At 36.4% G+C, this 24919-nt stretch overlaps 3 protein-coding genes across 6 annotated transcripts; 2 read left to right on the top strand and 1 right to left on the bottom strand.

Moving 5' to 3' along the window:
- The first annotated feature begins 235 nt into the window (after positions 1-235).
- On the top strand, positions 236-5316 carry LOC132604309 (pentatricopeptide repeat-containing protein At2g03880, mitochondrial). Of its 3 annotated transcripts, none has more exons than XM_060317763.1 (5): positions 236-444; positions 1246-3260; positions 3376-3521; positions 3666-3765; positions 4241-5316. In XM_060317763.1, exon 2 carries the CDS (start codon positions 1265-1267, stop codon positions 3242-3244), a length of 1980 nt encoding a protein of 659 aa, XP_060173746.1. In that variant the 5' UTR covers positions 236-444; positions 1246-1264; the 3' UTR covers positions 3245-3260; positions 3376-3521; positions 3666-3765; positions 4241-5316. The 3 variants fall into 3 exon arrangements, with proteins under 3 accessions (XP_060173746.1, XP_060173745.1, XP_060173747.1); XM_060317762.1 differs by having other exon boundaries at positions 240-440; XM_060317764.1 differs by lacking the exon at positions 3666-3765 and having other exon boundaries at positions 240-440.
- A 5532-nt stretch (positions 5317-10848) lies between these two features.
- Positions 10849-15608, top strand: LOC132604307 (ankyrin repeat-containing protein At5g02620-like). The gene is made up of 3 exons (XM_060317759.1): positions 10849-11966; positions 12612-13021; positions 14456-15608. Exons 1-3 carry the CDS (start codon positions 11507-11509, stop codon positions 15314-15316), a joined length of 1731 nt encoding a protein of 576 aa, XP_060173742.1. The 5' UTR covers positions 10849-11506; the 3' UTR covers positions 15317-15608.
- A 317-nt stretch (positions 15609-15925) lies between these two features.
- On the bottom strand, positions 15926-24744 carry LOC132604308 (type I inositol polyphosphate 5-phosphatase 12-like). 2 transcript variants are annotated; one of them, XM_060317761.1, is made up of 12 exons: positions 24098-24744; positions 22735-23089; positions 21201-21453; positions 19973-21062; positions 18923-19047; positions 18637-18721; positions 18251-18416; positions 18102-18142; positions 17755-18025; positions 17459-17582; positions 17024-17384; positions 15926-16699 (listed from the first exon to the last, which is right to left on the bottom strand). In XM_060317761.1, exons 1-12 carry the CDS (start codon positions 24512-24514, stop codon positions 16295-16297), a joined length of 3693 nt encoding a protein of 1230 aa, XP_060173744.1. In that variant the 5' UTR covers positions 24515-24744; the 3' UTR covers positions 15926-16294. The 2 variants fall into 2 exon arrangements, with proteins under 2 accessions (XP_060173744.1, XP_060173743.1); XM_060317760.1 differs by having other exon boundaries at positions 18102-18416.
- Positions 24745-24919: the final 175 nt, after the last annotated feature.

The raw sequence follows: 24919 nt of genomic DNA, 5'->3' as shown, positions 1-24919 counted from the left end.
TCATTAAAATAGTCCTTTAAATATATATTCATCTTTAAGCAGTTTTAGGCCTTTAAGTTTGTTGCCTCTATCAAATATTTAACAAACTTAGATTGTTAAGTTTAATTAAGAACTGTGAAAAACAAAAATAAATAGATTGGACAGAGATAAAAAGTACTAACTTATGGTAAGCTTAAAGGATCAAACTGTGCATGAATACACTTTAACGGACTATTTTAGACATATTCCAAACATAACAGACAATTTTTGTCATTTTCGCAAAGTTATTAGTACATGACTTATTATCCTACGTTGTTCAAAAGCTGTTGTTCCTTAATTATCTCCTACAAATAGCGGCAACTGGTGTTTACTTTAAATCAGCAACTAATCTTAGTTTCAACAAACATCCAAATTCTTGCAATTGCTTAAGACTGAATCTTCGTGCCACGTGTCCCATTTCTGTGAGTGAGTTTGTTTATTTTTGCTATGCCTACAACCTGTTTGATTATATGCTCCAAAGATAGTTGCATCAGCAAATTTGTACTCTTTCTTTCTTTATTAACTAAGGTTAAAACATAAATCGATTCCCAGAAGGGAAAAACACAGGCAAAAAAAAAAAAAAAAAAAGAATCTGAACTTGGAGAATTTATTGTCCTTATATCAATTGCTGAGGATATGCTTCCTCCCAATGTGTAGAATCATGTTGTAGTTCTGTTCTTTATATTCATTTGGAATGTAAGAAGAGAATTAGGAGCTGTTAATTGCAAATTTTACATTTCAATTATGGTAATTAAGAAGGGAAGTCTTGACGTAACTGGTAAAGTTGCTTTCATGTGACTGGGCGGTCGCGAGTTTGAGCCGTGAAAATGGCCTCTTGCAGGAATGCAGGGTAAGGCTGCGTACATTAAACCCTTGTAGTCAGGTCCTTCCCTAGACCCCGCGCATAACGGGAGCTTAGTGCACTGGGCTTCCTTACCCTTAATTATGGTAATTAAGAAGGGGAGCCTTAGCGTAACTAGTAAAGTTGTTGCCATGTGACCAGGAGGTCATGGGTTCGAGCCGTGGAAATAGCCTCTTGCAGAAATGCAAGGTAAGACTACGTACAATAGATCCTTGTAGTCCGGCTCTTCCTCGGACCCTGCGCATAGCAGGAGCTTATTGCACCGGTCTGCCCTACCCTTAATTATGGTACTTAACTTAATTACCATTGTCACTCATTCTGTATTGCATTTCTGAAAATGATTTAGTTTTTGTTCATCTTCACAGTCCTACCGCGTAAGATGAGATGAAATCCGTAATGAGATTCAAAGAAAACCTCATACCAGTACGCGGGCTGGTTTTGTCTGGTACATCTCCTCCACTCTTTGCACCTGGACATCTGCTTCAACATCTGCACTGTTACTCCGGTGCAGCAATCCAGTGGAAGAATGAGAGAGTACCGATCCAATGCAATGATCTGCTCAACGAGTTCACAACTTACTGCTATGGAAGGGATCTTCCCAGGGCCATGAACGCATTGAGGTCCTTGCAAACTCACAAGATTTGGGCTGATTCTGTTACCTACTCGGAACTCATTAAGTGTTGCTTGGCCCGTGGGGCAGTTGAACAAGGTAAACGGGTCCACCAACATGTGTTCTCGAATGGTTATGAGCCTAAAACATTCCTTGTTAACACGCTTATGAACATGTACGTGAAGTTTAACATGTTGGATGAAGCGAAAGTTTTGTTTGATAGAATGCCCGAGAGAAATGTTGTCTCCTGGACTACCATGATAGCTGCCTACTCTAGCGCTAAGATGAATAACAAGGCTTTGGAGTTTTTGATCTTCATGTTGAGAGATGGCGTGAGACCTAATATGTTTACGTATTCTTCTGTTCTGAGAGCTTGTGATGACCTATCCAATCTTAGGCAGCTCCACTGCAGCATACTTAAAGTTGGTCTGGAGTCTGACGTATTTGTCCGAAGTGCTCTTATCGACGTTTACTCAAAAATGGGTCAACTCGAGTGTGCAATGTGCACGTTTAACGAGATGGTGACTGGGGATCTTGTTGTCTGGAACTCCATTATTGGTGGATTTGCTCAAAACAGTGATGGGGATGAAGCTTTGACTCTCTTTAAAAGGATGAAAAGAGCTAGATTCTCAGCTGATCAGTCAACTTTAACAAGTGTTCTTAGAGCTTGTACTAGTTTGGCACTTTTAGAAGTGGGAAGGCAAGTGCATGTTCATATACTCAAGTTCCAGCGGGACCTAATCCTTAACAACGCACTTTTAGACATGTATTGCAAGTGTGGGAGTTTGGAAGATGCGCACCAAATATTTACTCAGATGGTAGAGAAGGACGTGATCTCCTGGAGCACGATGATTATAGGCTACGCGCAGAATGGTTTCAGCAGAAAAGCACTGGAATTGTTCGAAGAGATGAAAGTCTCGAGGATCAAACCAAACTACATAACTGTTCTTGGAGTTTTATTTGCTTGCAGTCATGCAGGACTGGTAGAAGATGGGCAATATTACTTCCACTCGATGAAGAAGCTCTTTGGTATTGATCCAGGAAGAGAACACTACGGTTGCATGGTTGATCTTCTTGGAAGATCTGGGAAGCTAGATGAAGCGGTGAAACTAATCCGTGAAATGGAATGTGAACCAGATGCAGTAACATGGAGAACGTTGCTCGGTGCCTGCAGAGTACATCGAAACATGGATTTAGCTGAGTACGCTGCCAAACAAATTATAAAACTGGATCCGAGTGATGCGGGAACTTACATATTACTATCTAACATATATGCGCACACTCAAAAATGGGAAGACGTTGTGGACTTAAGAAAGTCCATGAAGGAAAGAGGAGTGAAGAAGGAACCGGGATGCAGCTGGATTGAAGTAAATAAACAGATCCATGCTTTTATAATGGGAGACAACTCCCATCCACAAATAGAGGAAATTAACAAAGAGCTAAATCAGATTATTTGGAGATTAAAGGAGGTGGGATATGTTCCAGACACAAACTTTGTCTTACAAGATGTTGAAGGTGAACAGATGGAAGACTCGCTTCTGTACCACAGTGAGAAAATAGCTGTTGCCTTTGGTGTAATGAGCCTGTCTAGAGAGAAGACCATTAGAATCAGGAAAAATCTCAGGATCTGTGGAGATTGTCATTTATTCGCGAAACTTTTGGCACAGATAGAGCGTCGAAGCATTGTCATAAGAGATCCAATCCGGTACCATCATTTTCAGGATGGTGGTTGTTCTTGCGGAGATTATTGGTAGTAGGGAATGGATTTCAGTTGAGTATGATAAGCTACCTAGTTAATTTTCTTTCGATAGACTTATAAGCTTCACTATCTACATTAAACACGTCATACTCACTTCCTCCCATGTTTTATATGTTTCTCTGGCAGATTTAGTAATATTTGCAGAAATAGTAGCAATGATGAAGCAGAAAGTACTGGGTTCATAAGAGTGCACTCTTTGCTCAACTTGCATTTGCATTGACAGCTATGAGGTTCGAGGTTGGCAGTTAGAATTACTAAAGACGCCCCTGAAGGTATGTTGCTTCTGAGAAAATTCCCAAGTTTAAGCAAATGCATCTATTAGTTGGACTGTTCAGGGATCTATTGAAAATTTCATCCTTCTTCAAATTTCAAAAAGAAAAAAAAAATATCAAAAGAGACCGTTCTTCAATTTTCAGATTGCCGAGGTCCCCTATTTGAGATCTGCTAGAACTTTGATGCTTGTCAAGAAGTGCAAGTCAAAAGTCTGAGCAACTGCATTAAATAGCCCTGATCCAGGTCCTCTCTTATTCCAATCTTTCCCTAGCCTTTAAATAAACCACCTAATCTATACACAAAAGAATGTAAAATTGGAAAAGCTGAATTTTTTTAACTGGCATTTGCTTTGACTTACTTCTTTAACCTCAAAACCAGACTACTTACTCTAAAGGTTGTCAAAAAGTGGGATGACAAAGATGGTATTCTAGTACAACACTGATTATATTGGATAATTACACAGCTGCCACGTTTTGAGGACCGGCATATGTAATGTACTTCCAACAGTTTCTTTATCTACAAAGTAATTATGGCACACGTAACTTTGGTTCACTAGATGCTTCATTAAAGTTATATATGTGGTTTAATCCTATAACGGTCCATTTACGAACTGTGTAGTCTAAGTTGTAGTTGGGTTAAGAGTTATAGGCTTCATTTGTCTATATAGGAAACTTTGTACTCATTTTCCAAATGTTAGCTTCTTATGGTTTTCTTGCAGATTTAGGGGCAATCTTGGAAATAGCAAACTGTGAAGCATGAACTGGTTATATCTGTCAAAGAAACGATCGATAAGAGTACATCCTCTATGTGACTGGCATTTTAATTGACAACCTTACAACTAAGGTTATCCATTTCGGTCTCCTTAATATTTTGATGTTTGTGGCCCAAGAGTCTGCAATTAGCTTGGTCTAGAAGGACAGGAGATTTACCAGAGTGATCCGGTTTGTTTCTGCTGTCTATATTTAGCCTAATGTGGGGACCACAGTTTCATGATCAGAAACTCGGATGGCGCTGTAATGTGACACAAGAATGGTCTGATTAAGTTCGTTCCTTGAGTTTAGTTCATCGCGTAAAGCTTGATTTCTTGCAGCTGAGGCACGAGGTTGGACCACTGATTACCATATTAAATTGTGCAATTCCTCCAAGCAACTGGAATAAACGGTGCAGTTGTATACCCCTGGAAAATGTATTTCTTACAGACTTGAGGGTATAGTTTCTCCAAGAGATTTGGCATGAAGGTTCTTGATACTGTCTAGAACTGATTCAATAATATATGAACTCATAGAAGTCCTGTTATTGTTGCCCCAGAGCTTTGATTCAGCCGTTAGAATAAAGTTCATGATGTGTTGATTTGGCGCATGTCACAAGTTCCAGTTTTGCACCATGCTCAAAAGGATGGTATTTAAGTGAAGAAAGGCAGAAGAAGGGTAGAGGCGTGGATGTATCAAGTTCGGAATTGTGCTCTGCTGACCTTTGGAAGTTTTTAGGCTATGCAACAACAATAACAACAACATACCCAATGTAATACCACAAGTGGGGTCCGGAGAGGGTAAAGTGTACACAGACCTTACCACTACCTTTGTGGGGTAGAGATTTTTAGGCTATGAAAAGCCAAAATCTTGTTATTGCTCCTCTAGTGGTATTTAAATCTAATCTAGATGGGCATGGTTGGTATCCGGCAACCAATTATTGTCTACATTTTATAGTCGATATTGGAGAATCTAGAATTATTACTTGAAATATGTTTTGCCGGATTAGTAATGGAAGGGACATTTGATACGTTCTATTCATAAATTTATAGAACAATTAGTTGTGACAATTGTATAATGTGCTTCACATGGCTAGTATAATCCAATTTCTGACATTTCTATGTCGTGCTTCACAACATTGATTTCAACTCTAATATTGTGAGGGTATTTATCCAAACTATCATATATCTCCCTCTTAAATGTCTTAAATAATAAGCTACTAGTTGGAACAGTAAGGATAGATTTAAAAAAAATGTTTTATTGATTTAAAGTCAAATACTTTAAAGCAAAATCAGCTTGTTAAAACGATTAATATTTGGGATTTGATGTAGTAATTATACTATTAGGGCTCGTTTGGTACGAGGGATAAGGATCAATAATTTCGAAATTAAATATGAGATGAGTTTATCCCACGTTTGGCTGAGATAAAATCGCGGTATAATTAATTCCGGTATTAGTTATCCTAGGATTGTAGTGTTATTTTATCCCTATGAGAGGGTGGAATAACTAATCCCATGATAAGTAATCCTGGATAACTTGTTTCCAACCAAACGACCCCTTAGTAACTTATCAATTATTCCTTTCATCTCAATTTATGTGATGTAGTTTGACTGGACACGGAGTCTAAGAAATAAATGAAGACTTTTGAATCTTGTGATCTAAAATAAGTCAAAGATATTTGTGTGGTTATAGATCGTCGCGTTAAACGTAAAAGGTAATATTTAAAGTTAAATTGTTACCAAATAAAAAAATATATCTTTTTTTTTACCGATTAAAAAGAAAAATGAGTCATATCAGTTAGTTAGGACAGTGGGGGTAGCACAGTGGGAGTAGCTTGTAAAGTAAAAAAGAGAATACAGGGTATTTAGCAGCAAAAGTTAAGAATCTTGTGAAAAATCACGATAAACCGCCAATGATTTAGTATTTTCTTTTAAAATTAAATACGAAATCAAGTCTCTAAAAATTGAACTAAAAATAAAATCCAAAACCTTAAGGGGTGACATTTGTCTTTATTGCAATAAATGAGAGAAATGATTCGAGTCACACTCACATGGATACATGTGAAGCACAAACGTTAATCTTCAAATTGGGAAAAAAATAAAAGAACTAAATAGAAGAAAGACACAAACCTGGACATTCATGAAATCCTATGATGTAGTTGAGATTTTTCACGTGTTCCATGGTATAAAATAGGCAGAATATAAGGGATGCATACTATTTATTGGTGTGCTGTGCCCAAAGAAAAATCATATTGTTAGCTGAAACGAAAATAAATTATATACAATTAGTGGCGGATCCGGAATTTTAAGCTCGTGGGTACTCTTCTTTTCATATAAAGTTACTATAAATCACATAGTATAGGTGCACAAATATTTAAACACAGTTGTTTAAAAAGTTATTGAAGAAAACACAATTGACATTAAAAAAAAAAAAAACTCTTCGCCTCTTAGGAAAAAATGAATTCGCTTGAAGGATTTTTTAACCAAATAGCCAGACGTTCTAAAAAAAATAGAGTTTTTTTTCGTTTTCTTTCTTAAAGGAAATTAAATGAATATAAAAGAAAATCAAATGCTAAAGTAAGTATAACAGAGGAGGAGGAGGAGAAATCACTAAGTTGAAACTGAGTTAAAATGAAAAGCCATAAATAAAGTATAAGTAAAGGAATTGAAGAATCTGTATGGGGAGAAAGAAGGTTTGTTGGAAGAAAAAAAATAGAAAAAGATGGAAAAAGTTTGACTTTAAAGCAGAAAAAGATGACTTAGAGTTACAAAACAATTTGTATATCATGCCAAGTTCGAACCCCCAAACGTCTTCCCAAGGTAGGCTTTCACGCCAGCCATCTAACCAAAGCACCCATCAGGATTTTCGTTCATTGGGTGCTTTTGGTTTAATATATCTATCATTTGAAAAATTTCTATACAAATGTACATAATTTACATCGGGGTTAATGGGTGCTCGAGCACCAATAAATTACATGTGGGTCCGCCCCTTATACAACACAAGGTGCGGTAATACTTTGAATAACGTGAATATTTAAAAAAAAATTATCCGGACTTGACAATAAAGTGAAGTGAATAATGTTACATCATGATAAGAGAATTTTTGGGATGTTTTATCCAAACAATTAGTGTCGGAGATAATTGTTCAGCTAAACGAATATGGAAATGACAGAATGGTAGTGCGGCGTCGACTTAGTGCTTTTACCTGATTGATTAAGAGCCCGTTTGGATGGGCTTATAAGTTGGTTTGACCAACTTATAAGTCCTTTTTAGCTTATTGTGGTGTTTGGGTATCAACTTAAAATGCCAAATTTAAGTCAGAAAGTTCTTAAAGTCATCCAAAATTGAAAAGTTGGAAATCCTAACTTTTTTTTTGAATGGCTTAAAGCCAGTTTCGTTGACCATAAAAATTACTTTTATATCTCTTATATTTTATTTTAATTCCCAAAGTGCCCTCACAGCTAAAGCCCTAAAATTCACCCTCATTTTTTCACCAACAACGCAGCCTCCACATCTCAAGTCTCAACCGGTGTTCCAGTTACAGGTGTTAAATCTGATGATAAAAAATATAAGAACAACCGTTTCATCTTCTTTGGTTCTCTTCTGTTGTTCCTTTTTTTTTTTTTTTTTTTTTTGGAGATTCTTGCTCTGTTTTCTCTTCCTCTTTTTTTCCCCGTATTTTGTTGGATTCTCTTCAGTCCTCTTGATTTTGCAATTTCATGACTTCCTTTGTTCTGTTCGACATTATTGATTAGGCGGTTTATAGCTCAAAGGTGTGGAGAAAAAAGAAGGTCCTAGGCTTAATGAATTGGCTCTGACAATAAATTTAAAGGGTTGTTAGTTGTTTGAAATTTAATAAGGTTCTTGCAGCTACTTTGAGATTGTTTGGTATCTTACAATAACTGAGGATAGACTTAATACTTTATGTATGGTTTCCGGTGGAGAAAATGTGGTCAGAAAATGGCCAAAGAGAATTCATATTCACGAGCTTACTGTTTTTGCACAGGGCTGCTGGAAGAATAAGAAAAAAGCACATGTCTGAAATTATTCAATTTCATCGTGAAAATTATCGTTTATTGGATAAATATATAGGAATTGGTCAGCAATTTCTGAATTGTAATGAACACTTTGGTAACATTTATAACGTGTTAAATTCACTAATAGTTTTTTTTTTTTAAATCACACTGCTATAAGTTTTTTAAAGACTATACACGAGGACATTTTTATAAATGAACATTTTTTATAATTAGTTCTACAGAATTACCTTCACAAGAATTTATAAATGAACATCTTTTAAATCAACTTATTATGGTGTTAACAGCTTTAAGGGCATTTCAGTCATTTTGACATAAAATAAGTGCTTAACAGCACTTATTTACCAAACACATCAACAACTTATTTTCAGCATAAGTACTTTTATCCAAACACTCAACTGCTTATTTATAAAAATAACTTTCAGCACTTAAAAGTTCTAAAAGCACTTCATACATAAAAGTCACTTTTTTTAAGCCCATCCAAACGGGCTCTAACTATCTTTACACGTAACTTAAAAACATACAAAAAAGAAGAAGTCAATGAGCGTTATGGCATACAGTTGATGGGATATGACGCAATGACGTTTGGAAGCTGATTAGAGTTATGCAGGTATTAATAATGTAAGAAATAGTTATGAGAGAATCTATATACTATTTTATGGAGGGGTTAGTTGTGTGGGATCTAATTATTCCATCTTTTATCCTACATGAAATAATACATAAATTATCTCATAACTTATACATGTATTAGTTATGTGGATTGCTAAATCGTAAATCAAACACCGCATTAAGTGTGTTAAATGGCAAATCAACACCGTATTAAGTGTGTAACTTGAATGTTATAGCAAAAGAATGCTACCAAATATAAATGTTACTTATACATAATTTAATACATGAATAACTTAACTAGCTACCAAACAACCTTTATTACCAGATTTAGCCCGACATAATTTACCAAAAGAGTGGAATCTTTCAATAATCTAAGAAACAACATGCTTGCATTCAGGCGTGTCAGAATGGAACTCCTAAATTCTGTAAATTTTGATATACTGAAATCAGTCCACGAGGGTCGGTGTCTTTTTTTTGATATTGAAGGGACAACTCTTGTTTCTACGTCGACTCTCTCAGTCCTTTCATCAACTTTGTGATATTTACTAATCCACGTCATTATAATTGGTATATTTACACACCCTAGGGTACTAACCACTAACTTGGGTCTCCAATGGTGTAAAATGCCTCCAGGTTAAATGGCTAAGAAGTTTCCTAAACCATCACGTTTTTATAAGTTTCACACTTTGAATTATTGAGTGTTTTTGTGATCCCTAGCTAAACTATAAGTTTCAAGGGTTGTTGTGTGCAGAAGCTCCTAAACACCTAACTGCTTGTTTGGATGGTTGTTACCTATTGAATTGTATTAATATTATTATTATTATTATTATTATTACGATGTTTGTATTTTTATTTTTACTTAAATTTTTGTATCGTTAAATTAGTCATTATATGACTACGTGAAATCCATTTTATATAACAATCGATTTGGTATCGTTACCTTTTTTTTCTTTCCCTTTTTTCTTTTTTTTTTCCTTTCTCATTTTCCCTTTGCTTATTATATAATAATTTTATTTTATTATTTACCCGACATTTATTTTAATATAACTCTACCTCGTACCGCATTTTTCTTTATAACATTGTAAATATTTTTGAGATTGCTGATATGTGGCTTTATCTAACGACGGGAAACAATACCATCTATCCAAATGTTGTATTCATCAATAGAATACAACACAATACAATATAATACAACACGATATGATACATTATGAAATGATATGTAAGAACTATCCAAATAGAACACGTATCATGTGGAACAGCTCGTGTTATTTGAAATTAGAGTTAATACGTAAAATCCTCGCTAAATCATAATTATTTTGCAAGTCATACTTAAATTATCCTAAAATTCAAGGGGTTTTTTAATTTGTCCTCTGATTCTCCTATGACTAATCCTTATGATTTTTATCCCTTCAAAGGTTAGGTACCCTCTACATTGTATCACATTGTGGGATCCAGCATGGTGGGTGCCCCACCAATTATCATATCATCTCATGAAAGCTCAAAGAATATGACAATATAACGAATGGCCCCACTACTGTATGCAATGTAATCTCTGTCTTTTAGTGCATGTTTGATGTGTTAACAGATAACATCAACAGAGACTAACAAGTTGCCCATTTAAGTAACCAACTTTTATATTCTAATGTCCTATGAAAAGGAAAAAAAGGTGAAAAAAGTAAAAAGGAGGAGTCTCATTTTGTTGATTTATTTCATCTGAGATTTTAATATGACAAAAGGGTTAAATATAACTTTATATTATTCAAAAAAATTTAAATATACCTCTTATTATACTTTCAATTTAGATATACTTCTTCAATTATACTTTAACATAAATTTACCTTTAATTTTAATAAAATGACACATAGCAAGCTCAGGATCAAATGTCTTGTCACCAATTTTAAGTAACCAACTTTTCTTAGGAGTCTTTTTTTGTTGATTTATTTCATCTAAGATTTTAATATTAGGAAAGACTTCAACTTTAAAAGAGCCTGACAAAAACAAAAAGTGGGCAAAACCATTGGATTCAGTGACCCTTTTGTTCCTTATACTGTTTTTGTTTTTACATGTGAATAATGGTATATCCCATAAGGTGATGTTTGCTGTTCTTGATTATTTTTTTTGGGGGGGTTTTCAAAATTTCATTTGTCACCAAACAAGATTCTCTAATTTTCAGTATTTGGGGTTTCATCAAAAGTGAAGTTGAGTTCTATATTTGTTGAAAGATTTGTTCTTTTTTGTCTGATTTTGAATTCTTGATATGCTTTATAGTTCTGTAAATCCACTGAAAAGATTGTCCTTTGATTCACTGGAGAGCTCCAAGACTCATAATATAGAAGGCTCTCTAAATTTGCTTCAATCTTTTTGTAGATTCCACCAAGGAACTAATGCCATTATAGATTTTTAGCAAGAAATGTGGGAAAAGTAATATATTTTTAGGTATCTTTAGTACCTTAATTCCCCAATTTGAACTTGATAATGATGAAAAGTTTCAGCCTTTGTAGTTCTTGAAAGTGGAAAAAGTTGGTATTTTCTAAAGTTAACTGATATACAAGAAACTAAATCATTTGAGATTCAGGGGCTTGAATTATTTATGATCATGGAGAAACAGGTTAGTTTCCAGGGCACAACAATGGAAAAACAACAAAGTTTTCGAAACGGGGCGATGGAGAAGCAGAAGAGCTTTAGTAGGATATTGGAAAAACAAAAAAGTTTTCGGATAGCAATGGAGAGGCAAACGAGCTTTGGTGGGGAGAGGAAAAGGGGTAAGGATTCACCGGGGAAACGAGGGGATTTGCCTCTCCACCTTGCAGCTAGATCAGGGAATTTAGGAAAAGTGAAAGAAATTGTGCAGAAGCTTGATGAAAAAGGCATAAAAGATTTGTTATGTCAGCAAAATCAAGAGGGTGAGACTGCTTTGTATGTTGCTGCTGAGAATGGTCATAGTTTGGTTGTTGCAGAGTTCTTGAAACATTTACACCTTGAAATTGCTTCTATTGTGGCAAATAATGGCTATGATACACTCCATGTTGCAGCAAGGCAGGGTCATCTTGGTGAGTCCTCTAAACGGTCCACACCACATGTGGTTTTTCAGAATATCTTTCTTGATTTGCAGTTGAAGCAATAAAAATTATTAGTAAAAGTGTGGACTTTATGGTGTGAACATGACCTTAGTACTTCACATGCTATTTATTACTGCTATAGTCTACAAGTTCTATCCTGGATCTTAGTTTCCATAATTTTAATTTGAGATGCCGATGTACAGATTATTTCGGTTTAAACTTCTTGTTTGACTGTTCTTCTGACTCGAGTAAGAATGTAGATATTATCAATACTCGAGTTTCCAGAATCTTAGTTGCTGAAATTATTGATAATTTTTAAGTGCAGTCATCTATTTTATCACCAACCTTGAATGGCATTCTTCTTGATCCACAATTAATGGACAAGACCAAGTGTGGTGAAGTCCTCAGCCAAATCTAACTTCCTTTCACTTTACCAAAGAGCAAATTCTGAAAAAGTGGAGATGTTTTTTTCACATTATCAAGTTCTAGTAAATAGATGCTGAAGGAAATTCTGCCTCATTTTCATCCCGTCTTAGTGCCAACTGCCAATCTTGTTGTTAGATACTTGTTAAACTTGAATCCAGCATGTTCCTTTCTTACTTGCACTTGTAAACACTTTTTTGGATAAAACTGCAGATGTACTTATGGAGCTGCTGCGTTCCTTTCCGAACCTAGTTATGACCACAGATTCATCCAATTCTACAGCGTTACATACAGCAGCTGCACAGGGGCATATTCATGTAGTAAATATGCTTCTGGAGATTGATTTTAACCTTGCTAAGATAGCTCGGAACAACGGAAAAACCGTGCTCCATACCGCAGCAAGAATGGGCCACTTGGAGATAGTTAGATCCCTTCTAAACAAAGATCCTGAGATTGGCTTTAGAACAGATAATAAAGGCCAGACTGCCCTACACATGGCTGCAAAGGGACAGAATATTGACATCGTGCTCGAATTAATCAAACCAAGTCCTGCTATATTGGCCTTGGAAGATAACAAAGGAAATAGAGCACTCCATATTGCAACAAGAAAGGGACGGATACAGGTTTGTTTGCTTAATCTAGTTTTTCCAGTAAAGCAAATGTGGTATGTGTTTGACGTCTTTTAACAAAAGAGACTCGGAGAAATAACAAAGGCTAAGAGAAACATTCTGGGTATGCAGTCACGGGAACTGTTTTATTTAGCTTTGTTGGCTCTATATTTATAGTACTTGCAGTAACAAAAAACAGTAGAAATATGATCATAAACCTAACCCAGAGTATCTCTAGAGAATCAGATCTTCAACTAACTAATTACAACAAAATAGGAATATCTTTTAGTACCATATGTCAAGTCCTCAAGCATGAGATCTGATTTCTTTCTATGATTTGCACAGACTTGGTCAGCGACTGTTACTTTAATTTTATATGGAAATTTTGACATACATAAACTGCATTCTTTGTAAATGCACCTTCTTTTTGGCCCAACTTTATGTGATAAGTTCCTTATTCAGAAGTAGCTTATTTTTCATGGTTGTATAACTTGTATTCGACATAAGAGAAACCAAAAAGGGGTACTTCATTGATGACAATGTAGAAGTAGGTGAAAGATTTAACAATTTTCCCATTATCTTAATCTTATTTACTAGTTCTCTGAATGCTGGAGAAGCTTTTGAAATGTCGGAATTTTAAAAAATATATGGATTCATATATTTAAGAGAGACCTACACTACTTTGTCACTAATTGCTGCTAATTTTTGTGTTGTAGACATATGATACCTTGGCAATATAGTTCTAAGTACATTTCCACATGCATGTTTAAGATTCACTTTTTGGGACATCAAGATTCAAGCTACTGTGCATTCTCTAGCTTAAAATTTCTGCATTTGATATTCCTCCAGTATAAGTGACAGTTTTTGAAAGAGACTTTTGGGTTTTAAATTACGCCTAAATCTAGGAAAACCAAAGTCCTGTATCAGCTGTCTTGTTTTAGTATCTGTATGAAACTCTGCTACTTATAATTGCAGATGGTACAGTGTTTTTACATGTTATATCAAGGAAAACCAACATCCTAGTAATACTTTGAAATTTTGGTCAGTTGTTCCTTTTTGTGATATCTGTTTAGTAAATGACCCTGTTTTTATTTATCTTGTAACTTAAAGAGGTACATCTGTATGAAACTCTGCTATGTGTAATTGCAGATGGTATATCTGTTTTTTACTTAGAAGATTTTCTTTAAGCAAACTGAAAATTTTATGAGAAATTGGTAGACCACAGCCTAAAATTTGTAAGCTATCACAAACGTTAGACGACAGTCTAATGTTTTGTCTGTAAAGTTGAGCAAACATTAGACCCAAGTCTAGCATTATCCGAAAGCATAATTTCTCAAGGTTTATATTTGCACAACATCTAAAAATAGAGACAAAATCTAATTGATGGCTTGAAAAGGGGATATTTGCATAAATCAGCCAGTAATAATACTCTGCTATGTGTCATTGCAGATGGTCCAATGTCTTATATCAATTGAGGGAATCGACCTTAACGCTGTTAATAAGGCTGGAGAAACAGCTCTTGATATTGCAGAAAAGTTTGGAACTCCAGAGCTTGTTTCTATTTTGAAAGAGGCCGGAGCTAGTCATTCCAAAGATCATGGGAAGCCCCCTGGTGCTGCAAAACAACTCAAACAAAGTGTAAGTGACATAAAACATGATGTTCACTCTCAGCTCCAACAGAGTCGACAAACTGGGTTCAAAGTAAGAAAAATTGCAATGAAGGTTAAGAAGCTACACATTAGTGGTCTTAATAATGCCATCAACAATGCAACGGTCGTTGCTGTCCTTATTGCTACTGTTGCTTTTGCTGCCATCTTTACTGTTCCTGGCCAATATGTTGAAGATAAAACAGACGGATTTTCGATTGGCGAAGCACACGTAGGGAGAAAAGCAGCTTTTATAATCTTCTTCTTGTTCGACAGTATGGCCTTGTTTATTTCAGTTGCTGTTGTTGTGGTCCAGACATCTATCGTTGTGATTGAACATAAAGCAAAGAAGCGACTCATGTTTTGGATAAACAAGCTCATGTGGGCAGCTTGCCTTTTCATCTCAATCGCCTTTATCTCTCTTAGTTATGTGGTGGTTGGATCTAAGGAAATATGGCTTGCTGTCTATGCAACTGTTATAGGTTGCATAATAATGCTCACTACGATTGGATCCATGTGCTATTGTGTGGTTCAACATAGGCTAGAAGAATCGAGGTTGAGGAGCATTCGAAGAACTGAGACTCATTCACGTTCTTTCCCATTGTCTGTGGCATCAGATCCAGAGCTTTGCAGTGAAAACTACAAGAGGATGTATGCAGTATAGGTAGAATAATCAGGCATCAAACATGGAGCTCAGAAATTGAAATTTCAAGAAGATATATGCATTTCTCAACTATTAAGTCCAAGAACTCTGCCATGGCATCAGATTCAGAAGGGTGAAAGAATGAAAGGAATCTATATGGATAAAATAATTAGTACATAGATTGCAACTTGTTGACAAGAATGTGGGGATGGCTGCTATTTATATTTATGCCTATATACCTGATCAACTTCTTTGTTCATCAAACAAAAGGGTGTCATTTTATAATTTATGATAAGTCTTTTTTATTCCATCATCATGAAGTTCCGTCTTTTCCAGCTGCCTTCATTTGTTAGAATTTTGCCAACATGAAAAAAAATCCTGAGAATGAGCTAGTTCTATGAAAATTGAGTTCATCAGACTAGTGAACAACTTTGTTCTTTCTTCCCCATCTAGAATATCTTGATTTTAGACACGACAGGGTAATGCAATGAGGTACCAGAATCACAACATATCCAGCATAATTTATGTGTCTTGGCATGCATATCAGCACATACGCAGGCAAGAAACTTCCACGGCGGCTTTCTGCTGAATGTATCTAAAACGAAAGGGAACAGTTTAGTTTAAACCAAAAAAAAAAAGGAATTTAAAATAACGAATTGTGCATATCTACAAGCAAGTCTTATTGAGGAAGCACAAACAGCTTTCTACTGATCAAAGTGCAGACATTTATCGTATAATTTTGAGATAAACAGTAACTACAAAAAATCAAGGAACATAATTCTAGTGAAAAAATGGAAGAGCGAATTAATGCTCTAAATCCAGAATTCTGAGCTGGACTGTTCCGTGCTAATTATCTATGAGTATATACGTCAAGACCTATCATGCATGTCCCAAAATTTTACATCCGAGCATTGGCTTGAAACCGTCTTGTGGTGTTATTGTTTTGTTTGGGTTTATAAGCTTTCATGCAGATATCAGTTACCCTGAAAGACTTGATGGTCATTCATATTTCTTCATGTCAGAGGCACTCTCCTGTTGAAAAGCAGACCTGAGGGAGCTCCCTTCATTTCTTCTAGAACCGTTTGACCTGTGATGGGAGCTCCCTTCATTTCTTCTGGTACTATTTGACCTGTGATGGGAGCTCCCTTCATTTCTGCTGGAACTGTTTCTTGATAACATGAATCCTGCATTAGCTGAGAAACTGCAGCGGAGGTATACTTGATGTGTTCTTACCTCCATTGAGCGACTGGCTTTCATATTGATCATTAAAATCACCTCTTCTTCTCTTGTGTCCTCGGACCATTTGCTAACATCAGCAGTATCTTCTGAATTACACAACTCTTCTTGACGTACCAAGATCTCAGTATCTTGGCCAGATTTGATCATGCCAGCCGCAGGTGTGACCTGAATCAGACGAAGTTATAAGATGACATTGCTCACAGAAGAGGTCTACTTTCAGTCCAGAGAAGTATAAAATGCTAATTTTCTCTTTTTAGTAAAGAAAATAAAGTATTTGGAGCTCGGACTAATGGATTAAGCATGATTTTCGGGTCAGTTTACAGTGTGGCGACATGTTACAAATGTAGTTGCCTTGATCCATTTGAATTTATTTAAGGCTATTTTCATAACCAGTGAACTTTCAGATGGATAAGTAGATTCACCAAAAAATAGTTTTCTTAGGACTCAAGAAGAGGTGATTGTTCAATAATCTATGGACTTGGAAATCACCTCAAGCCAACGGGGAAAGCAAAAGGAACCTCTGGGATGATAATCTGATGTTTGCTCGTCCTTGTTGATAGCTGATTGATCTTGGCAAGTGATTTGGAAATAAACATTATCTTGTCTACTTCTGTTGGTAATTATTAAGCTGAATGTTTCTTGATTCTTAAGAAATATCTGGCTGGTACTGACAGCTACTTCAGGTATATAACGCAGTTCTTCCAGTAAAGACCTGATTTTACCGTTATACTGGAATATCTTCCCAAACTCTTGTCTCCTTACTGATCTATCAACACGAGAAACTTCAATATTAAATTTGCACCGCACGGGCTTGTGATCACTGTCTGTCACTTCCATGCAAGCATCGTACCTGTCACATAAGAGAAATCGGTTTCTACACAAAGCAGGAAAGGCCTACTTGAAGAAATCCCTGAGAAAACCTACTGTAAAATGGAAGCAGCTACCGGGCACTCTAAACTGCATTCCATAGATGGAGCTGACCGGCTATCTCGATATAGCACTCGGTCACACCAAGCTGGAATTCGTTTCTTCTCTCCAGAATCATAACCTAAAGTGGAAACAGAAAATGTTTTTCAGTGCTTTTTGACATTTCATGCATTAAGCAATACAATCCAAAAGGGAAATCTTAAAACACACTATAAACAGTTTGACTAATATTTAGCAAAGTGTAAGAAAGTAAGATGTTGAGTCCCATGTTGATCATTACAAATATATCTCACCTCCTAATCCTGGTTTTCCCTTTTCAAACTTGTAAGTGGGAGGAAATCTGATGATTGCTTCACGCATCCCTTGGAAAACTTTACCAGCTTTCATTTCTGCTCTTAGTTGATCTTTCTCTCTAAGCCATTCAAAGCATCTTTGTGAGACAAAGTCCCTGGCTTCGTCATAAGATATTCCAAAAAGACGATAATTAAGATCCCCACAGAAAATCACCATATCAGCTTCAGCAAGGTCAGGCATTCCCTCATCGGGGGGATTAATTGCTGCAGCCTGTTATAGAGGAAGTCAAGGCTTAGTTCAATGGAAGAGATAGTATGAAACTGATGAATACGAATACACGTCATACATCTGTACCACGAAGCATTTGAGCAGCAGATGACACACCAGCTGCAAGAGAGAGAGAAAGGATCCATGGCAGGCCAGAAGAGTAAAGCAGCCACAGTAAATATGTGGAGAAGACAAGAGAGCAAGTCAAAAACAGGTATCGCAGCATACCAGCAGCATCGTTAAGAAGGTTAGAAGATCGAGTGAAAGCCATTGTTCTATATATATGGTCAAAATCAGCGTTCCGGCGCTTGACTGCTTCTAAATGTGCTGCAAAGTGACAGTTCACGAAGCACATGATCCGATCAAATACTCTTAGCCTCAGACCGACTCCACCCTGCATTATAATTGTACAACCATGAAATTGTGGCAAACGACAATAATTTAGATTAGAAGATGAAGCCCTTCTATATTGTCTTAGTGTCTCAATCGTCTTCATTACCTCACCTTGAATGACAACCGATAATTTTATCTAATTTGAACACTTAAATAGCTTGATGAACTCTAAAGACAAGATCAATGATTTGTTCTACCTCTTAACAGTAAGAGATACTTACCTTATTACCAATGGCACGTCCTAGACCACATGCAACTGCAGCAACATCAAGGTCCCCGACATGTGCTCTAAGAGTTTTTCTCACCCTAAGTTAAAGATTAACGATCAATAAATCAACTAGGCTGCAATCCCAGCTCAGTTGACTTAAGTTAAATATTCTTAATGAAAGTAATAAATTAGTAGTATGAATAGGCAGGAGCCAATGGAAGAAATGCTTTCCCCAGTCCAGTCAGAAAGATCAAGCTTTACTGAGAATAGCTCATTGAAGTAACCACACTAGTTCTTACCAGATAGCAATAAGCAATCCAGCTAGTTGCCTTGATCCTACCCTTTCGAAAGTTGATCCTTCGTCCAAGGTCTTCCCTATTGCGTCCTGCCACCATTGCCCACTGGAAGTTCCTTCTAGTCCTACCTACAGTTGACACTGCGATCAGGATAATGATATGCACAGTAGACAAGATCAAGATAGCATAACGTATCACTATCTGCATGGCTCCCACTATGAGTGTCCTCAATCATCAATTCTATCAAACAGAAAATTGAATTAATGATAGACTTGGAACTATCAAAAGAGATCAAGTCTTGCTAATTAAATTGAGAATGTAAGGTCATCCTGTACACCACCAAGGCTTATGGTCTAGTGCCATGATCCTCCTATGTCATGAAAATTTAAAACAAAAAAAAAATGTCATCCAGTACACAACTTTCTGCACTCAATGATTGCTTCTTGAAATGCAGACGTTCCTTTAGTGGATATAGAATTCTCCTCATGACACATACATTGGTAGAGCATCTTAGTGTTAGCAATAGCATGTCCTCAAATCTCTTAATCAGGCTTCAGTTATTCAATAAGCAATCAGAGACAAAAGACATTATCTTGTCAAATCTTTTCGCTGTGGATTCTTGACTTTTTGGCCTGAATAATAGATAGCTCAAGTATTTTAATTGATTATTTTCCTTTTCAACTGAATGACGCAATTACCAGTTTCAGGTGGTGTTTCAATTAAATCAGCTAGCAGGGGCGGAGCCATGTAAGAGCAAGGGGGTTCATCTGAACCTCCGTCGGCGGAAAATTACAATGTATATACAAGGTTAAAATTATCTTTTTATGTATATATAGTAGATAATCCTCTTGGCTTATTTGTATTTTTACTTCAATTTTGAACCCCCTTTGTGAAAATTCTGGCTCTGTCACTTTGGTGGAGGGAATGCGACGTTGTTTCCTTATATGGACTTGGACACCCTCACATCATGAGCTGGTTTTTTTTATTTTTATTGGGTTAGGCGCAACATTCATTTTCTTAACGAGATGTAAAGGGTGTACTTTGATAGCTTACAGTTTCTTTTGCAGCAGACATTGCAAGAAAACCTGCTCCCATTTCTACTTCTTGCAACCCAATTACTACAATCGCAACATCCAAAATGGCAGAACCCAGCCAAGTTTCCAGTGCTTCCTGTGAGGCTTTTCCTTCACCAACATTCCACGTGCCAACCAAAATCCTAAAATTTTCTTGTCTGGTGTATAAATATCTTTTCTCAGCTCTTTCTGATAGTAATATGTTATCAATAGGTCCTGGAGTGGCAAGGGTCCATCCACGTATTCCTCCGTGATTAGCCAAGCTAAAAACATAGTCACCCCCAACTGCCATTTTTATTACAGGCCCGTTGTGAGCAACCCAATCAGCTAGCAAGTTCCCTTCAAGATCCAGCACCTGTACCATACCACTTACATAGCCAACCCATATTAGAGAACCATGAGCACATAAGGATAGAATAGCGCAAGGATGATGATGGAAATCTTGCAAACGGTTTCCATTCCCATCCCACTGCACAAGTAAGCCATTTGAACATCCACTCCAAATCATTCCATCAGATGCAAGCACAAGGGCCTCTGTCTTCCTACTATCTTCTGCAAATGCCCCTGACCCCTTTGTTGCAACTCGACGTACAGCACCAGCAGCTCCTATTATAGCATTGCATGAACGCTGGAAAAAGTTACCTCCTTGTGACTTTTCCTTTTTAGATTTGGCGACAATCTTGACATTACTCTCATCTTCCACGGACTTTTCTTTTTTAGATTTGGAGACAGACTTGACATTACTCTCATCTTCCACTGACTTCTCTTTTTTAGATTTGGAGACATACTTGACATTACTCTCATCTTCCACTGGCTTTTCTTTTTTAGATTTGGAGACAGACTTGACATTACTCTCATCTTCCACTGACTTTTCTTTTTTAGATTTGGAGACGGACTTGATATTACGCTCATCTTCCACTACTTGTGACTTTTCTTTTTTAGATTTGGAGACAGCCTTGATATTACTCTCATCTTCCACTGCTTGTTCTGGCACAGATGGCATATCAACCCCATTCTCAATCTGACCATCTACATTATACACTTTCAGGAGTTCCCTAGTTCGTGCATCCCTGCAGTTTTCCAACTATCAGGGTAATTAGTGGCTAAACAATTATCCAAAAAAAGAAAGTCTTACCTCTTCTCTTATGAATTAACCTAGAACAAATACATACATCATATTCATCTGGAAGCAATGTAGAGGAACATACCATAATGAGAAGGATAAAGATCCAGATGCCCACACTTTTGCTCTTCCATGATCAGATAGCAAGCACTTCACATCAGAAGATGAGATGTTACATGCACCATTAACTGTAACTTGGCTTCTAAGGTTAACGAATGACTTTTCCACAAGTAAAGAAGCCATGTACGTTTCTTCTGGTAATAGGGAGAAAGATTTCTGTACTGCTTCCCGCGGCCAAACCTTTATGATACCACCTTCAAATCCAGACCATATATCACCTGGACCAAGAAGCTAGTAGTCAATGTTCCTTGGAACACTAACAGAAGCAAAACTAAAACTAAGATAAGCTAGTGAGATTTCAGAGAGACCAGTAAGACAAGATAATCTTTAATATCAATCCATGAGAAAAGAGGCAGTTGTATAATCTGTGTATTTATGTTTTTTGCTAATTGTATGGCTTGAAGCACAAAAATTACAGCTGGACAGAAGTATAAAGCAGAAGAAAAACACACCAAAAGACTAGCTTTGCCTACATTGCTTCTTAACTTTTCTTCATCATGGTTATGCAAATAACTCGAGAGGCCTATGCACTGAAACCAGCCATAACAAGCACACTATATTTTTCTATTTTTTTTTCGAGGAAGGTAACTGTGTATTAATCATCAGCACAAAGGCTGTGCTGTGAGCCAATTTACAACTCGAAAAATCAAAATTATACCCTTGTTCATCTTACAAAGACTCTAGAAACTCTCGCATTGTTTCAGCTTCATCTACATAGTTTTCTTCTACACAAAAAATAAAATAACATAGTTTTCTTTTACACAAAAAATAAAAGAGTAATATGAAATTCATCGTGATTCTTTGAATTGTGCAACTTGTATCTTAAAACACCTAGCAAGCCTATTAGTATCTTGATTGATTTTCCTTGTTACTAGCGAAGAAAGATCATATATTGACGAACAAACAAGATCCTCTTACTCAAGAATAGGTTTTATTTCCAAGGGTTGGAAGTTTTACGACTATTAACTTGAAGCTCCCAACAACACATCCCAACCCTAAGATAACAAATTCGAGAAGATCATGTTTGAAACTAGGCCTTATTTCCAAGGGTTGGAAGTCATAAGACTATGGACAAGAGACTTCTAATGACATATCTCAACCTTAAGATATAAAATCTAGAAGACTACCTCTTTCACTGAAATGTAGGCTAACAAGAGGTTCGATAGTGTGATCAAAATGATAAACACTGATTAGGATCATAGGTTTTAGTTAATACTCCCTCCGTTTCAATTTGTTTGGCTTGATATCTGAGTACGAGGTCAAACTGACAAATGTTTAGTGTGAATTTGAATATAGAATCTTCAATTTATTTGAAATAAATTTTACATATTTAGAAACTACATAGAAAGTACTACAAGTCACAATAGTTAGAAAGTATTTGAAAAAATTATGGTCAAAGAAAACAACCTTTGACTATCCGAATAGTAATTAAGACTAACAAATTGAAATGGAGAGAGTAGATGAATTGAAAACGTGAACAAAGAAAAGCTAGATATTACCATAAGAAGATATTTCCAATGAAAGAACGGGACCACGATGAGCCTGCCAAGAGAGGCCTTCCTTAAAAGGGGAGTCATCAGAATTAGCCCGATCCATTCTCCAAGACCTAATCTTGCCATCCTTATGCCCACTCCAGATCAACTCATTCCCATAATCAACCATCAAGCATAACGTGGGTGATGTCTCAACTGACTCATAAAATGGTGCTGCATCCTCGTCCCCTCTCCTTGCCCGTCCTCCAATTCCCATCCCAGGCTCATATTGATCTGAAAAGTTCCACACTCTTACCCCAGATTCTTGTCCTGCCCATAATTGTGTCTCTGTACAGGCAATAGTCCTCAAAAATTTCCCAACCTGCATTGTTAAGAGAAAATGGAAGAAAGGATAATAAGGAGAGAAACTACAGAAGCTCATGCATTACTCATCAGAAACTTCTCATCCAATTCAAATATTGTTCAATTGATTCCACCTTCTTTTTTCTTTTGGATGATGCACATTCAAAAAATGTGCTCAAGACAGTGTACATTTGTTTAATTGTTTCTACAAACAAACAAAGTAACATTGGTTGTGTTTGGTATGATATTTCTTGAAGAAGTGTCGTTCTAGTATTTCCTAAGTATTTTCTCCAAAGAAAAAGTTTTTCACCAAAGAGACAATAATATCATCACTCATGAGCAGATGTAATTATTTTTTATAACGGTGGTGACCAAGCGAACTTGCATGCACCTCGACTAATTCCACGGATACCTACTACTTCCCACCAGCACTAGAAAAAAGTTGACACATCTCATGGATGTCATTTTTATTTGACAAGTATTTGTAACTCTTACCCCATACCACTTGTATTAACCAGCACTTACATATTGTTGTTAACCTTAAAGTTAAAAAATAATGCTTCCATTGTCCTATATAACAGAACACCAGCATCATACCTTGTCTTCTGCCTAATACCATTAGGGGTCATTTGGTTGCTGGTTAGAATTATCCAGGTATAGTAATGCAGGGTTTATTTATTCATGTATTAGTTATTCCATTTTCTACCCTACACAAAATAGTTCATGAGTTGACTCATAACTTATAGTATGTTTTAATTACGCGGGATTGTAAACTAGTAACCAAACACTGTGCTTGGTGTGTTGAACTATATATACATAGCAACTAAAATGCTACCCAACATGGCACTAGTTATGTTGGTTTTAAATTTTATAAGGATGAATAACTCACTCCTTAACCAGCAACCAAACGACCCCTTACTATATCTCAGATTAATTGGTTAATAAACAACCAAATAATTCCCAATGGTAAAACGTTTTCCCTCCATTAAGAAATTGCCCATGATGAAATAAATACACATTTTGTCACCTGAGTTTCTTTGAGGGGATGTGGCCTGAGCTCAAGGTAAGTTGGACGGGCAGGATGCAGAGGGGCACGAGCTGGGACTTTAAAGCTTCCGACTCCACCACCACTTCCTTCAAACTCCGGTAAAGGCGATTCATTACTATCATCTGAACCGTTCGCTGCAAGTCCAATGCCTTCAATCTTCTGGCTAACCAAATGGGACCCTTCATCGTCGGATAAATCCTCTTGTAAACCATAACTATTATTATGAATTATGCGATCATCAAGGCTGCGATTGCGTAGCTGGACGTGGGGACGCTTGTGATGCGTCCCCGTATATGTACGTAGCTTGTTGCTGTAATGAACCTTTTCTCTAGCAGGTTGTGTAATACTAAGATTCTGATTCGATCCATGCACGTTGTTATGTTTGCTTTCGTCCATGTAATCAAATGTTGCAATAAATTTCAATTCCTAGCCTGAGTCATTTGTCTTTGAAAGTATTTCTCAAAAACTTGCAAAAAGAAAGAATTTCAAAATCGTGTTAAGAATTCTTTCAACACTCATCTTTTACTCATCGAATCTGCCAACAAAAGTTAGAGGCAAAACATGAACATGAAGAAGAGAGAGATCAGAAAAATGAGTAAAAAAATTGAATCAAAATTGGAATAAGTTTGAAGAATTAATCAGAGTGAAGCATAGGGAGTGGACATGCATGGAAAGTGGAGCAGAGTTCGGGGAAATTGAGGAGTGGAATGTTCTAATTTTAAGATTTTAGTACACTCATTAACAAAATTATTTTATAGTGTATTAATTAATCAATAAATATAAGTATTTAATTAAATTACT

Source organism: Lycium barbarum, chromosome 7, assembly GCF_019175385.1.
Source record: "Lycium barbarum isolate Lr01 chromosome 7, ASM1917538v2, whole genome shotgun sequence".
Taxonomy (NCBI): domain Eukaryota; kingdom Viridiplantae; phylum Streptophyta; class Magnoliopsida; order Solanales; family Solanaceae; genus Lycium; species Lycium barbarum.
This window is presented reverse-complemented; position numbering and strand designations above follow the sequence as displayed.